General features: G+C 30.2%; 1 protein-coding gene across 1 annotated transcript in view; it reads left to right on the top strand.

The window, feature by feature from the left end:
- Window positions 1-803: 803 nt before the first annotated feature.
- The window catches only part of LOC112602963 (sodium- and chloride-dependent GABA transporter ine-like), a 29,730-nt gene continuing 11,582 nt past the window's right edge, over window positions 804-18,951 (top strand). The window contains exons 1-2 of the mRNA XM_025351345.1: window positions 804-1,402; window positions 5,162-5,582. Coding sequence (XP_025207130.1) covers window positions 1,264-1,402; window positions 5,162-5,582 — 560 coding nt within the window. The 5' untranslated portion in view covers window positions 804-1,263. The remainder of the gene's footprint in view (window positions 1,403-5,161; window positions 5,583-18,951) is intronic.

Below are 18,951 nucleotides of genomic sequence, written 5' to 3'. Positions count from 1 at the left end.
GTGTTTAAAGTTATACTCGTTACTCATTCGTACTTCAAAAAATATTCTTCTTTGTGATGAGAAATTAAAAACGTGTTTTCATTAAAGCAGCGTATACTGCACACCCTTGAAAAAAACTAAAGCGACAAAAGAAATCAAAACATTGTACAGATACGTAACATTTTTAAAAATATCGTTTTGCGATGACTGAAATTTTACGTAGAAATCGTTCAAATCGTACAGGTTAGGTTAGGCGTACCGCGTTGGAAATTTAGACCTCGAACTACACTCATGACACATCACTTCGTCGGGTTAGACTCGACGACGGCAGTAATTTATGATCCGGACGACTGTCAGACGACGAGTGTCGGGAAAAAAACATTTCGCGGCAGTGGTTCGACCGTCTCGGGGATTCGCGCGGGACACTTTCTACTGCAATATACGCGTGCAATAATTTAGACGTCGAAACAATATCGTGTGAGTATAATGCGACTGACCGCAGGAACCGTGTGCCCGGCCGATAGCTCGCGGCCGGTGGTAGACGTTTGCGAGTCCAAAAATCGAAACGCGCCGAGAGGGAAAAAAAACCGTTTCTTCCTTCCCCGACAACAACCGGTTGCGCGGCGCCCTATAATCAATAACCAATAGGTAACGTTACACGAAAATGGCGGCGCGATCGCATTGAAATGATAATGATGATGATGATGATAATAATAATAATAATAATATAAAAGTAATAATAAATAATAATAATAATAATAATATAATCTACCGCGCGACGGTGGGTGGGGGGAACGAGTGCTCGCGCGCGTCTCCCGAGTGTCGACACGCACGTCCGTGCAGTCCGGCGTAGGTACATCGCGCCAATCGTCGTACCACCGCGCGCAACATCGGGCACCGCCGACGCGACCATGTCGTTTTAAACAGCTCAGATCCGCCGTGTCGAGGAAGACAGAAAAATCGAAAATCAAAAAAAAAAAAAAAACCGCGATAGACACGTCCTACCGCCGTCTCCGCATATTATTATAACAAACAATACAACGTACGTAATACACGTATTTATAACGACGTGCGTTGTACCCGAAGAGCACAACCCCGGGAGACGCCATGTCCGCGGTCGCCGGACGAATGAATCGGATCGTCGAACCGGCGGGGGTGCCGACCGTCTAGCCGAGACGATATAAATTTTTGACGGCGATCGCGATCCCGGTCGAAACCATCGACGTCGACGTCGCGTGCGCGTATAACAATAATAATATAATATAATATACGCCTACAACCGCCATGTCTGCCGGACTCAAACGGAACATCAACAACAACGTGGTCGACACCACCGCCGACCGGAAATGGAGCCCGGAAGTGCACACGAAAATATTCATACCGCCCATTAGCGTCACGGAACCCCGAGCGAAAATCGCCAAAGGTAGGACTGAGTGCTAGAGAATCCGATGACCCCGATCGTCTGCAACTGCAGCGGTGCATTCGTGTGTCTATCGCGATATCTTACGTACATATTATTATGTTTACATATCGATGTCCACTTGACGGATTGTCGCTGTTATTACTGTTTGGATTTTCTAATCGACGCTGTTAGTTTTTTCCTGTTTATTTCATTTCCCCGTCGACTGTTTTCGCTAATCGTTAAGATAAGCGGTATTGAGTACCTATTCGTAAGTTTATGACCACGAAATAATTTCGTTACGTCGTTTTGTATAGCGTTATATCGTGATTTGTGATACATCGCGCACCACCACACGCATAATATGACATATAGTTGGTATACTCATCAAGTAATAATATAATATAATATCGTAATACGTTCATTGTTGGGCCTAGGTTACGTATATTTTAGTTCAATGAACTGTTTTATAAAATTTATTTTAAAAGTAAAATCGTGTTTGAATTTACAGTTCATTCACATACAACGTTTTGACGTAGAACAGTGATTGACTGGTGTTTCATTATAAACAGAAAATAACGTAGTTTTTTTTCGGTTAACAATAGTTAATAATATGCACGTAACAATAAATACAATTATTTAGTTAAGCTGTTTTTAGTGGACTACAAATAAAGCCTATTTTGATTCTCAATTAACCCTCGAGATGGGGGCATCAATAAACATTTTCTTCTGTCTTACATATATAAAATATATTAAAAGCCTTTCCTTGTATTTCACTCAAAATGATTACATTATTGAAATTTACCTTTATTATAAAAATTAATATTATCTGTATTTTATTAAACGTTTTTATTATTATTTAAATTTTTAAAGATGATTGCATTTTTTTTTTTTTAGTTATTAATAACTAGAAAGGAATTATTAATAAATTATCAAAAATAATTATTTGTAACTTAAATACCTAAAAATAAATATACTTATTTAAAAAAAAATCTTCTGACAAAACACGATAAAACATTTCTTTGTAATACATTCTTTTAATAGGTTATAACCCAATACAATATACCTTAATTTTTACAATGTCATCTCAATGAATGAAAAACGGTAAAACTATTACACAGAGATATTAACCATGCAACATATTATGTGTAATACAGAGAAAAAAATTAAATTGTGTGCCCTCTTATACGATATTCAAATTTGTTGGTAATTAAAATAATGTATCTAATCTTAATGAAATAATACAAATTACTTTAGGTTAGGTTAACTATAGGTAATAAATTATTTAGATATACTTTAGTAATTATTTGTTATGGACAAATACTTTATGTTTAATATTATTTTTTTTTTACTTGTTTACACATTGATTTTTTTTTTTTTTTTTTGTACAAATATATTTCTAAATCATTTTATAACAGTAAAGTACTTATAAATTTAATTAAATTTAATACTCTTTATTCGTCATCTAAAATTTAAAATATCTATATTCGGTTTGTAGATGCATAAAAACACTTACGAACTATTGTCTATAAACATCATTTGATTATTCCATACATATGCGACAGTCGATTATAGTGAAATGTATACGAATGTAGTAAATAAATATGTGTATGAGAAAATAATTTCCAATTAAAAAATTGTGTCCATATATTTAAAGAATAAAGTTGTAAAATTAAGTATAGATATTTTATTATTTAATTCTATATAGTGTATTATATAATTAAAATTTATATTTATAGAACTCAATATTAAATTTATCAAACGTAGGTACCACCTATAAAATTAAATATAATTTGAAATATTACGAAGCGTAATGAATCGCAATTATGAATTCATTAAAACTTTAGTTTTTTAAGTATATTTGAGAACCATATTTTCTAAACTTTAGATTTTTGATATAATTTAATAAATATTTGATGATTATATCACAGCTACCATTTTCGATTTAAATTGTTAAAGAGAAATTTTTTTTGAAAATGTTAATGTATACAAATCGAAATTTGAACAAATAATTTCTGAGTTATAAAACTTGAAGTACTAAGGATATTAAATTTGTCTACGATAACAGGTTTAAAAGATATGAAGGCTATGGTAATTTAAAAGTTATAAGTACTTGTATAATGATAATTAATCAATATTATTTTTTACTATTTTATAATTTGCAAAGATTATTCGATTATAATAAAACTAAAAGCCTATGAATTTAAATACATATTTTTTTTAAGTATATCAACCTAAAAATTCCAAAAACTAGAATTTTAATAAATGCATTTTTAAATTGTTAAGTGGGATAAGCGTGCTAGATGGAACACTCTTAGTAAATTTCATCGTAATAAAGTTCTGACGGCAAATGTTTTACATACATAATATATCAACACATACCTTGGTGTCAAAGTTTTCAAAAAAAAATGTTACCAATTTTCTATTATAAATAAAAATACACAGTCCTTAACTAGAAGTTACTTGTGGTTCACGCAAAAAATACCAAAGATATGGTTGAACGAGCACGATTTTTGTATATCACACATTCCTTTGGTTTTTACATCTATCGGTTATAGAACGAAAAAACGGCACTCAACGTGGTATGATTATTAGGTATACTCGTAATGAGTATAATTCGATATTGATGCACTAACGCCCCTCTTATGATACATCGAATGCAAATACTTCGTACCTTAAATATCTAACGTGGGCACATACTCATGTAGACAGAAATCGGTTAAAATTATTTTATTTTTTGTAGTGAGAGAGAAGAGGGATTTCTTACGATTTAAAATACCTACATAATACGATTTTTGGTCCAATAAGTTTCAAAACGACGATAATTTTTAATTATTTTGTATCTACTTAAAAAATCATAAAATATTAAATTTAAATACCTATGACTTTTATTAGTTCTATCAACCAATTTCTATATTAGATTTTTTATATGTATTACAATAGTCTATTCTTAGAGTATGTTGAAAAGAGTGGTCGTAATTTGTGTTTACATCAAAAATTGTTTAAGAAAAATAAGAAATTATTTTTTAGTCAAAAAATATTTATTGAAATATTTATTCCTGACATTTTTGTTATAAATCTACCGGCTTATCCCATTTTCTACGGACAAAATTCGAAAATTTCAAGTATTACAATTATTTACAAATTATTTAAGGAAGGAGGCTAAGTAACCTAACCTCAATTTCTTCTAATTGGTATACCGATTACCTACCGTTTACAAACGATGTCTAACCATTTCAAAGCATTCAATTCTTTATACAGTTCGCCATGGCATTCAAATCAACCCGCGAGATATTAAAGCATTAATTTGAGGTACTGAGTCGCCCAACTATTATGATAATATCTATATGAATCTCTTATTTAGGACTTAGGTATCATAGTCTTGCATGACCATCATTATCAATAAAAAAAAAAAAAATTGGTTTAAATAAATTTGGATATATTACTATTACACCTGTAGTTTTCAGCATTCAGCAATAAAGCATACGCTTTTTATTATGTATTTTTTGGAATAGATTGTTATTGGTTATTCAACTGTTTAGCGAGAGAACGTACTGCGATCTAACGCAAATCGGTTCTTCTGTGCATCCTCACGCGACACTTTGCCATCTTAGTGGATAGAACCGATTTCGACGACTTGGTGTCGCGTGAGGATCCACAGAATTTACGTGTTTTATCGACGGGCACGACGGACAGAGTGTATATTATTAATTATAATAACGAAAATAACGATCGCATGACGTTATATGCGTAGTATGTTTATAATATTGGGTTTTCCAACAGGAGTCGGCGCCGCGACGGCTCAACAAGAGCCGCAACGGAAGTACGTGACGACGGCGGTCGGCAGCAGCGGAAGCGACAGCAGCGATGGTGGATGTGCGAGTGGTGGCGTGGAAAAGGGCCGCCGGTATCCGGTGTCGCGGAGCGGTTCATACCGTAACCAGCCGTTGTCGCCCATGTCGACCGGGGCGCTATCGCCCAGCCTCCGGTCGCTCGGCGTGCCGAGCTCACCAACCCTAGCCGCAATGAACGCGTCGTCGCACCACCGACATCGAGACGCATCGCCGCTCCGGTCCAGATCGGACGCCGTGTCCGTCCGGTCACTGGCGTCCATCGGCATGGGCTCGACGGACGGCCGGAAGCTGACCATTGCCAAAGTGCCCACGTCGCCGGCGGAACTGCTCAACTTGGCCAGCCCTCAAACGTAATATATACAATTAAACCTTTTTACTTATTAACATTTTAATCTCTCTCTGTCAAACTAAGGATTATAACACGCACGCGGGGTAAATAATACGTAATATTAACCTAACCATTTACGTTGAAATAACTGAGATGCAGCTTAAAGTTTCATTATAACATTAAATACCCTCAAAAAACGAAAATTAATTCGCGTGCGGTTAAATTTTATATTTTCAAACCTATAAGTTAAGACCCTCGAATTAGTATTAAGAAGTGTCTTGTAAATTAAACAATTTCTTATGATATAAATTTTTATTTATACAAATATTTGTCATAAAAATTGTTTGAAATTATATGAAATTTTGAAAATTTGACAACTATTGGCGTCAACATCCGAAAACGAAATACATAGAACCTATAAGACACGCATACTTTATACATAATTCTAAGTTTTAACTATTTCTAAAAACTTCAAAAATTTTATTTTGATTATAATCGTTATAAGTGGAAACTTATTTTTGTAGTTTATTCTTGTTTTTAAGAATACAAATGACAAAACATTCTTTGATTTGGTTTGTCATCACTTGGTCGATTCGTATAAAAAGCGTAATACATATTGATGTGTATCTACCCAATTTACTCACAAAAATATCAAAAAATTGTTACGTCACAGAACGGATCCTCGGTTTCCCCACCCCTAGGTCCTATCCTGACATTGACAGTCTCTCTATCTGTTTTTATCATAATAATTACTTGATTTTTTCTTCCGTTATTATAATATTATTATTTATACAACGGCTTTCGTGTGGGCACGTGTCGATATTTGCGAGTCTCACGTACGCCCATTACAATAACGTCCAGGACCAGCCCTGGGCACGACAACCGGCCGGCAGTAATTATTACGCGTATTGAAATTATTTCGCCAACCAGTTTTATTTATTTTTTTGCTCTGATCTTATGCGTCGAGTACCTACTTAACGCGATCGGTCGACATAATTACTATGCAGGGAAAAATGAAATAAAATCATAGATGTGAAAAAATGTTACACCACTAATACTATAATAATATAATACATTAGTTATTAGTATAAAATTATAATAAATCGAGTACAGGCAGACTCGTACCAATAGTAATTATTAATTATACGTTATGATAAATCGTCGAAAATGTTTTTGGTTTGTGTCCGTTATTATATATTATGCTGAAATGGACCAATGCGCGATTTTCGCCACGTTCAATTACGTATGCCAATATTTTAGATTATTATTATTATCATTATTTATAATTATACAAAGACTTGCGCGTTTACAGTTACCGCTGCGGTATAATGTCCATTATTCGGCGTGTGTGCAAATAATTTATTACATAGCCGGCACTAAGACATTAAGAGGACGCCACACCCGCATGTGTTATCTCCGTCTTACATACATACCTACAACGTAGCAAATTTTCGTTCGGCTGAATCCATTTTATGTTTTTAGCTTTAATATTAGAGTAAAATTACCTACTTATTACTATCAAACTTAAAAATAAGAATTTTATCTAGGCCATCACATATAGACTTTTATTAATATAATAATTTTAAAGTGAGTACATATGAGCATTTTAAAGTTTTTATATTTTATATAGCTATAACTCAGTTTAAAATCAAAATATCAATAAAAGTCTTTAAGATGGCCTAGATAAAATTCTTACCTTTAAGTTTAATAATAAGCAAAGTTACTCTAATAGTCTAATATTAAAGCTAAGAACCAAAAATGGATTCTGCTGAACGAAAACTGCTATGTTGCATGTATGTAAGAAGGAGATAACACATTCAGATGTGGCGTCCTCTTGAGTACAGTGACTGTATGTCTGTATACGAAAATAAATCTATTATGCCTGAAATTGGTGTATCAATTCATTCGAAATTAACTTTTATCGTCTAAATTAGAAAATATGTCTTCGTAATATTATCTCGAATAGACGCTAGGTACCCCTATGTGAAAAAATGTTACATAGTTATTTTGTATAGCTGGTGTAGATTCGTATTACGCGTATTGAATAAAAAACTCAACGAAAAACCTATAAGACTGGTGATAAAAATATGACTATATAGGTTAGTTTATACCTATAGTATAATATATATGAAAATAAAAAAATTAATTACGATTATAATACAATTAATATTATGACAATTATTGTGGTGTTATACTCAATACATGAGTAGTTCTCTATCGCGATGCTCAGTACTGCGTATGTTTTATACAAGGTAAATAATTCTAAAGATCATAGTATTTAATAAACCTATATGGTTATAAATATAATATGAAACCTACACCTGTTGTTGTTTCATTTAAACTGTGTAATTTAGTTTTAAATAAACGAAAACAGAATTTGTTTATAATGTGTGCTTAAATTAAAAATAGAATCGATATACAGTAAAAGCCGCTTATTAGAAACACTTTGGGACCAAGGTGAATTGTGTCAATTAACCGATTGTTTCCAATAAGCGATTGAAAAAAAAAAATGAATAATAGGTAGGTACGCGAAAAAAATATGCATTTATGTATGTACCTATATTGTATAATTTAAAAAAGTATGCACAAATGTGTATATTTTACGATATTATTTAAAATATTTATCAATCGTAATTTGTTTTTTTGCATCGAGTAACTCCATGACCATATTTTCATACGAGTAATATTGCCCCTTTGGCTTTGTCACTTATTTTGAGTGCGTATGTGTGTTCAGGTAGAGCTTTAAAATAAATCCCAGTCTTGTCTGCATTAAAAATATCAGAGGGTGTGTATTGGGCTAGCAAATCGGTCTGATGAGTTTTAAACCATAATTGGTCGCATGAAAATTGGCTAAAATATTAGCGTTTAGACATTTTTAGATTTTTAGAAAAAGGAAACACTAATAATCTTTACTTACGCACGTTAAAGCTAAACTACAAATGGTACGACCGGTAAGTACAAAAAGAGCATTCTCACAATTAATTACAGTAAAAATAAACGTAACGACAGCAAAGATAAGATTGAAGTACATTGGTTATCGCCGGATAATCGGTGTATATGTCAACTGACCTTTTCCCAATTGTTTCAAATAACCGATGTGATGTTTCAATAATCTGATTTATTTTCAATGTTCTAATATACGTCCGATCCGTCCCGAGACATTTTGTTTCAATAACACGATTGTATCAATTATCCGTGTTTCTAATAAGCGGCTTCTACTGTATTTGAAATTTTTTTTAAAAAAATTGATTATTAATTATAATAATATTTATTCAATTTATTTAAAAATAATTTAAACATTTCAAATTTTCACATTTTTCCAAGAAATTTTGAATAAGATGAACATAATATTGAATTATACTGAAAATTTAACTTTTGTACATGTATGTATACATTTACTAACACGCAAATTTTGTTAGTTCAACAAATTTTGTTATTAATAACTTTATTACGTGTTTGAATCAGTTCTTAAATTTAACTGAAATAGATCATAGGAACAGCAACGAGTCCTAGGTTTAATAATTCTAAAGCACTTATTATATCATAACCTAATAATTCTTCTACGATAAATCGAGATGTGATTTTAGTTGTATTTTGCCATCTAATAAATTCTTATATCCTCATGCGTATTGAAATTAAGCATACAAATGTTAAAATAATGATAATAAATTTACATTTTTAGATTGGTTAATAAAGTGTTGGAATGTTTTATTTCCGTCGTCTTTTTTTTTCATAATAATTTAAATAAACTATTGAAATTCTATAAATCTTTATAATCTCAAATAAATATTATTTAAATATGTTTCATGACTATTAGTAACTAGACTATATAATATAGATTATTTAATTTATTTAGATACTTTTGGTTAAAATATTGTCTGTTTTATTGTTGAAAAATATTCAATATAATGATAATATAGGCTGTTGAATATTTACCAACTAGATATGAATAGGACGTATTAAAGTATCATAGGTCATTTTGTAACAATACTACAACTATTGTTCGTAAAAAAAAAAAAACTATTAATATTATTATGATAACAAAACGCCGAGTTTTAAGCATTCCTAAAAATAGGAAAAATAAAAATTTCAATAAAAATTTTACCCATTGCTATATTTTTAGTTCTTATATAATGAATATTATGCATGTTTGTTTACTATAAAAATTACTATTACTGCCGTTACCAGTACATTGTTAATATAACTCCCACAAATTAGTACTTTTGAACACTCGTATTATGTATATGATATTTTTGTAGTCATAAAACATATAATAACTACCAGTAAAATGTAATAATAAACCTTATATATTATATTATTTTCAAATTATAAACATTTAATACGCACATGTACAAGTGCTCCGACCATAGACTCTAATAGATTGATCGGAAACATACGTGCGAAATACACCTACGTATAAACGATATTCACCGTACCTGTTTCGTAGATAATTGATAGACAAATATTCAGATGTACATACGAGAATTATTAATAAGTAAAATGTTAGGAAGGTGGGAAAAATATAAATGTCTCAAAACGTGTGATATATTATAAAAGTTTGATATTATTTCAACATATTCAATAAATTATTACTTCATAATATTTTTTACAGAGAAGGCCTCTTATCTTGCCCTCTTCCCGATAATTATAAGATATCTTATAGCAGTATTAATAAATTAAAAATAGCATTTAGTATAATTTTGTTCTAATGTTTATCTCTAAAATTTGGTTTACTTCACCTGAAAATGTAATCAAGTTACAGTTCTGTGTAGCCCCCAAATCCCAATCAGTAACCGTGGATTTTGATAGAAAACAAAAAACGGAAAAGCATTTTAGTAAGTTGATACACGCGTTTTCAAAAGAAAAATATATACCTATTTACATGTAAAATCTTTTATCCCACGCTCCCCTTCGATACAGCTGATAATAATACCGATTTTACTATACGAGCTAATTCGAATGATTTGTACACACATTATAACCGTATACTTTTATTGCCACTGTGTTGTCATTTTTTATTTAATTTTTGTACCAGGCAAAGTCTCTAATAATCATATAATGCTGTAATTTATACTCTTTTATGGTCGCATGGATATTTTATTATACGCGTTAAACGTATAGGTAGTAGGTACTATATACCAGATACCTATATTAATATAATACGATTACAAAAAATCAGCAATGTGTAACACGATTTATATAAAAAACGGAACAATAAATTTTACGGTTTACAAACTAATATTAATTGGACCCGATGCGATTGATTTTAATTACAACTGGTTAGCATCGACTATTTTCGAAGAACTCGCAATGAAAGTCTCCGATGAGTTCGACTGTCTACCGAGTTTGCATTTTTCAGTTACTAATAATAGTGAAACTCGTATGTACAACTGTGCAAGTAAAGAACGTCCTTAAAACAATTACAAATAATTCATTAAATATAATTTTTTACATTTACACACATATAAACACATAAAGTATATTTTATAAATCTGGTTTTTTTGATCAATTTGATGAAACAAAATAACATTTAAAAAAAGAAATGTTGTTACTTTTGTGTTATTGGAACTATGGAATATCGATATTTTACAGTCGGTATCTTGGAATTATAAAACAACTTGAAACTGAAAGAGTGGGTATAATAAATAATAATAATTTTAATTTAGAATAAACATTTTTTTTTTTTTAACAATATATTTTTAATAATTTATATTATATTATGATGTTATCTATGTAAAATACCTACTCTTTATTTCCTAAAATATAATCAAACTTATAATAATTATTACATAACTATGAAAATAATTCTCATGATAACTTTTAATGCATTTTAATTTTCCATAAAATATTTAGTATTGTAACAAATTAGAAAAAAAAACATTGTTATTACTTATTTTTGAGCTTGTGGCGAATAAAAGCCTTATAACTATTAATTAAAGACTAAAGTAATAATTATATAATTACATTATTTGCATTGTAAAACTTTGCTAATATAATATATTCTTAGAAATTTGAAATAAAAAAAAATTGTGTATATACTTTAATCAAATAATAATTATAAAAAAATAATAATTGCATAATAATATTAGTTCGTTTAGTTCGTTGTATCACTTACATCTACATAACGCGAAATATAGACATAGATAAAAAAAAGCAGGCATGATGTTATTATATAGTATTTACTATGTCTGTATGTTTTAAGGTATATTTGCAAATTGCAACAAATTAGTGATTGGTTATTTTTAACATTATTTAAGCCCACATTCGAAAAGTTCAACTGTAATCATATCAGTCGATTTATAACCGCGTTTTGCAGCGGTCAATGCCAGTAATCACCTTGAACTTACTGATATAATAATAATGATGATAATAATACGGACCTTGTCAACGAGAAATTTAATGTTTTATGCAGCCTTTTGTCGATTATAATTTACGTTTGCCATTAACTATAGGCACTGTATTATTATTATTATTTATTGTTTTTTTTTTCGAAAAACGGATGTACAAAGATGTCATTATTACGATTGACAATCCAAGGTTAGAAATTGCGAGTGCGCACGACATATATAAATATATGGGATGTATATGCAATTTTTAATGGAGGGGGCAGATGATCCGGATCTAAAACCTGAACAAGCTTGTTTCCAAGTGTAATTAAGTTCTTTCTTTCCGATTAAATGTATCCGGGGACCTAATAAGCTATAATTATGAAAACACAGTCATATAAGTTTAAAATACGACCAATAACCTGTAGTGGTCACGGAATTTTATTTATTTTAATTCCATTACCTAATTAATAAACTTTTACAATTATATTATTTATTTATAAACACAAAATTGTTTTCAAATATGATTTGCTGAACGGAAGTACCTTTTTTACAATATCGTTCATTAAAAGAGACAACAGAGTATTAGGTATTAGTATCTACTTAGTGCTTATATAGTTATATCTATAAAATATTAATACAATATAATATACATCATACAGAGTGTTTCTATAACACAGTCATAGTCGATGAAATAGCTAAAATTTAAGTTTTTAGAATTTATTTTGTTCACATAATTCACATGGTATTTTTATATTTTTATTATTAAAATAACGTATAGATTTATAAAATAAAGTTACAATGAAAATAAAATGTACCTATATTATTAAGCTGTGACTAACGTCAACAATTAGGTATATAGGTAAACAATATCCTTATCTAATAATTTTGTTAACTGGGTGTGATTTTTTTTAATCCAGGGATTTTAATTTGTAGGTACCTAACCTACTACCTATGCCTATTATGCCAATCAATAGTTTGTACGTGTGCATTAATTTATTGCCTTTTTTATTGATATGATAAAATTTTGTCGATTTTAGAAAAAAACATTTAAATGAACACTTCTCTGATTTTTAAAATATTAATTATAAGATAAAAAAATTTTAATAAAAAAAAACAAATTTGAGTATATAGTAGTATACAGTCAAATTTCTATAAAACGAACTCATCCGGTCAACGAAAATAATTCTTACAAAAGAAAAACTTGCTAGATAGAGTTACATAATTTTTAGTTAAGTATACGGAGAGTTTCATGAAATTGAAGTTTGTTATAAATTTTATAACGTTGTAAATGGAATAAATTATTGAATATAATTTTATTATTACGTTAAAAAATATTTAAGCTATTTAATCTAAAATTCTATTTTATGTATATTTAAAATATTATTAAATTGTACATCTTTAAATTTTTATTTAAACTATTTTCAATATTTATAAGTTAAGCACAAAATGAATTAATTAAAGCCTTATAAAAAATACGTTTGTTTGAATTTTATTATTGTTTTAATCGAGTACGACATTAGTCATTTATAAATAGTACATGGCATAGAACGTTTTATACAAATTTCTGTTAATTAGGATTAGATTTTTTTAAAGACCTTTATGAAATATCAAAATGATATTTATTTCTTAAGAACAAACATTATTCAACGAGGTACTACATTTCATAACGTCATTGGCCTTAATCCATTGTTTTATTATATTATAATATTTATATATATTTTTTATATAATTGTACAAAACATTGGAACATTGGAAATGTAATGATTGAGATAGGTAGGCTATACTAAGGTAGCATAATTTATTTATTTATTTATATGTATTAAAAAATGATGAATAATGAAAAAAAAACACAATAGTTTTCAAACTTAAAACATTTTGGTGTCGTGTCGAGTGTCCCACCTGGGGAACAAATTTTTGACCTATTATTCCGAGCATTCTTATTATTTGACTATTATTGTTTTAAGCATAGGTACCTATATATTATTATGTATCTACCCATTCGGCGGGGAAAACGAACAGATAATACAATTCTGATAGAGAAATTCCCACAAAACTCAAAAATAAAATATGTATTTTATCTACCATAATTTAGATTTTATTCATTTATTTCGTCTCAAAAGCCGCGGTTCGCTGTTTACGTGTTACGTTCAACACTGCAATACAATATAATCATAGTTCATAACAAAACGGATTAATGGTCTTGCGATTTTCTCTCGTCAAACACCCCCAGAGGGTTCTCGCGTTTATTATTTCTCTTTGACGCTCGCACATCCCTTAAAATACGTAATATTATATCGTACGAAATGGGCGTCCATGCTACTTTTATGTGTTTGAAATGTTTGAATTGAGTTCAGCTTATCGTCTTAATATCCTTGAATTTAGTCCGTATAGATAAAATGTCATAACTACCTATATAGCTGGTGATGACTTTGAACTTTCCACATCATATTACACCGAATAACCCAGTGATACCTATATAACTCGTTCAAAATCAACCAGTCGTGCCGAACACTTCATGAACGCACAATTAGTTAATACTTACTTAATTATCAAATTATTACAATTTTTAATATTTTATTATATTTCCAAAACAATAAAATAAGTATGTAGGTACTTAAAATTTCTAAATTATTATTTTTTATATCTATATTATGATAAAATTTTCAACAAATGTTAACTCTTTTTCAAATATTTATAGGTAGGTATGACAAATTTTCAATTTTGCTGGCACTCGGTTTAATGTTATCCGCGTTTTATATTATAGGTATCGATGATTCGCGATCTGAATGTCTGCCTGCAAGGTGGCGAGAAAAACGTCTCTAACGAGATGACCCCAAAGATTATACAAGGAACGTCGAAGTAAATACACCCAATATTTCACGGGTATAGCGCAAAAAAAAAACGATGCAGATAACTCATAGCGGTTGTCCAACATATAATCCTCGTACCTATATAATATAACGTAGACCGATGGTGTAGAACGACAAAACCTACTCGGGCAGAGCGCATGCCGACCGAATCAGCACCATATTATTATATTTTGTCGCGCGCGTCCCATTCACACCGACACTCCAGACGGCGGTGCGCGAAAATAATGGCGAGGCGACACAATGCGAATCGAATTTGAATGCGCCGAATTCCTCCGGCAGACGCGGCGAGTTCGTGCTCAGTCATCCCGTTAGACGCGCTCAATAGATCGGCGCGCGGGTGCAGTGTACTTGTACGACGATAAATGATAATATAATAATAATAATAATAATAATAATAATAACAATAATAAACGTCCGCGTGTGTGTTATTATTATTATGTTTATGTTTCAGCCACAGGGCTGCTGGTTCGCCGTCGCGACGTCGCCTCGAAAACGCGCGTATATACGAGTGCGGGTTTTCGACTCGTATATTATCATTGTCACCTACCCGTTTTTTTTTTTGTTTTTTTTTTGTTTTGTTTTATAATTCCTTCCGTCTCCGGACGCGTTTCACGGGTTATTATTATCGTCGTGTCGCGGTATTTTCGCAGATATGCGGTAGATGCCGGCTAGTAGACGTATGAAATGATAATATTATTATAATAATATAATAAATTCGGCGTGGGGACCTCCGTGTCATTTAATATAATATGTATTGTATTTTAAAATGTTATACCAGTTAGGTAGATACGCCCAACCGCATTGGTGCTCCGTCAATAAAACTACGAATTAACTATATTTGTTAACACTGTGTTATGATGAAAACAATAACGTACAATATTTATTTATTGCGATGCGTAAATTTAACATGCGTCACACATTTTGAGCACTCGTACACAATATTATATCATTTTTAATAAATGTACCTACATTGAACACGGTTATTAGATGATAATTTAATTTTTTTAAAAAACCAAAAGGCTACATACACAAACAAGAAAACGTATTTATTTATAGGACTAAAGAAGTATGCGCGGAGTGCAACTCATCGCGTTAGAAAGGACTCGAAAATCAAAAAAACCATCCTGAGGCCCCTATATAGTACCTTGATATATTTACGCGTGTATGATTAATCTGATCTACAGGATTATAAACCAAGCATGTTCACTATCCTCCATTTTTTTTTTTAAATATTTCGTGTATCTAAATCAAAATTTGAACTAGTGATTTCCAAATTATTGAAATATATATATATATATATATATATATATTAAAGATAATATTTTTTAAATTTTTTTAAAAAAAAAAATTAAAATAACATATTATTATGTTATATAAACATGATTGAATGTAGTATTAATTATACTTGAATGATTTTTACAAAATTTTAAAATGTTAATAGATTGATATGAATTACTAAAATTCAAATTAAACTATCATACCTCTTATATCTTCCACATCTTTTATTATGCGCCTATTATCCTTAACACGCAAAATTAAATAACTTAAAAACTACTCGTTTAAATTTCAATTTAGATATCCACATCAACTGTTTTAAAAAATTCTTCTAGTTTATAATTATACAGAGAAAAAGGTGATTTTCGTTTAAATAAGACTGTAGTACCACGAGACATTACTTAAATTTTATAGAAAATCTTAGTACATGTTTAAAAATATGGCCTTTAAGCATATTTAAAAGTTCCAAAAATCAGAATTTCAATAAATTAATTGTTTAAAATAGGTGAGGAAAACTTGGCGAATCGCTGTGTTTATAGCACTGCATTATATATTTATATACAATGTTTGTACAGTAGACAATTTAAAAAAACATCCACTTTGCGTTCCTATACATATAGCCACTCACGACATTTGTATCGCTCGCTGTCTCGCTGCAATCGCCTCCACGCCCAGCGTTTTATTACAATAATTATATTATTATCTTATTGTATTGTATTTATAAATATACGTTAATACAAGTATACAATATTGTAAAGTGTGGTATTTAAGATCCGAAACCTGATCGTGCTATAATGACCATCGTCACGAAAGCGTTTTGTGTCTGACTGCAGGCTTTTCACGCATTTGTCTCGCGGCCATGTTATAGACTTCTTATACCAAACAAGTCTATCGATAATAGGTGTTACGTGATGCCCATTTCATAAAAGTCTGTGATAATAAAAGTAATCTTTATTAAAGTCTCCGCTACAGCGACCGCCGACGAATTTATATCAAAAGTCATCATACAGTAGGAATATTGATTGATTTTTTTAACACCTATAATTAAATCAAAAACTAAAAATTAATTTTTTTATCGCAATAAAAATAAAAATTACTTTATAATTTTTGAATTTGGACGTAATTTATCTAAGCTTCGAGTCACAAATAAATATGAAGGAAACTGGAAAATATCTTTATGTAACATAATACATAAGTAAATCATAAATACTATAAAATGCCACTTAAAGTAAACACGTATTTCTAATGCGTATTTAAGTATTGCATAAAAGCATGGTTTAAACTTTAAGTACATATACATTCAGTTAAAATTTTAAACGAAAGTAATAAGTTATTTATTATATAATTGAAATATTATAAATTGACTTGATGTTTTTTAATTCTATTATCTATTTTTTTTTTTTTTTTTAACTGGTTAATAAATATATTTTATATGTCGTTATTGCTTGTTTCGAACAATAAGGTAAATTTATGATTACGGCCACCTGTTTTTGCTATAAGACTAGCGCACTTGACTGCAGCCTATATTATAACGGATAACTGCCCACCTTTAATATCGTTGGAACGAACATCAATAAATCAGTTACATACGCAATGCGTATATATGACCACACAGGCGTAAATCATGTTTTTTATCATTGCGCACTAAATTGCATCGGTCGGGGTGGTTCGCCGCGGCAGGTGAATATTGCGTGCTTTTACAATAATAATGCAATAAGCAGGTACCTACCAGAACGTACACGCTGTTGGGTGCGATCGAATTCTAATGCGCGGCGGGTTGAATTGCAATTATTATTATAATGCAATATTTGTGACACCTCCGTTTGAATGTAGGCGCGTATAAAATACCCATTTACATGTTTTAATTTATGTGTTTTTATAATGTCTATAATATGCTAATTAATAATATCGATCAATCGTTAATCACAGTTCGGTATGAAAGAAAACAACCGAATACGCCGTATACGCCGCATTGGCAAATCCGCCAGATCAAAGATATATTATAGATATTATATAATGTTCGCGTGACAGTAGACTCATAGTATAATATAACTAATATAAGTATATACGTACTCGTATGTAGACACATTTAAAAATTATTTGCGAAAACGAATCCGCGTGAATACCGCGAGCCTACCTACAGCTGTATAAAGTTAATTAACTATAACTACCTATTTAACCTGTTATACGACTCCTTCGAATCAGTTTTATTCGTCCCGAGCCCAATCGTATTATTTTAATAAAATAATTTTAAAACACATTGGCATGGTTCGTACGTCCATCAGATGTGTACGTAAAACATGTTATTGATGATGTCTGCACGGATATTTGCGATGTCTCACGTATATACATATACACACACAAGATACTGTGAAGTATGCACTGATTGGTATGATATTCGCTATAACGAATATCGGGTTTAATATAATAATAATGGAATAATATCGCTGTATCATTCCATATAATAAAGAGTACGAATCGTACAGATTTTTTATATATAGTTTTGATGTTAGATCAATTGTTCGACTTCAAGACTTCAAGCTAAAATAATAAACTTTCTGCAGGTGTGATCAAATATTTTATATTCGTACAACAATAATAAATTGTTATTGTTGCACAGAGATGTCTATACTTTTTTTTTTTATCGCCATAATATAGTATAAAGTTTAATGTTAAGCAATCAAAAGAGTAGTGCGTAACTATATTGCTAAACGGAATATCTTATTTATCAAAGAGTTGTGCTAATTAGTAATCTCTTACTATATTGTGTATGATAACATATTTGTAATTGTTACACATCAATTTCATCCTGTTAGAAATATATTCAATAATTAAGAACAACAATTTTTTTTATATTATTATGTATAGAAATGATTTTAACGAAAATTCCATGGCATTGAACTTATTTTAGGAATAC

Source organism: Melanaphis sacchari, unplaced genomic scaffold, assembly GCF_002803265.2.
Source record: "Melanaphis sacchari strain LSU unplaced genomic scaffold, SCAv2.0 Contig92_pilon_pilon, whole genome shotgun sequence".
Lineage (NCBI taxonomy): Eukaryota > Metazoa > Arthropoda > Insecta > Hemiptera > Aphididae > Melanaphis > Melanaphis sacchari.
Note: the sequence above shows the minus strand (reverse complement) of the source record. Positions and strands in the feature narration are given on the sequence as shown.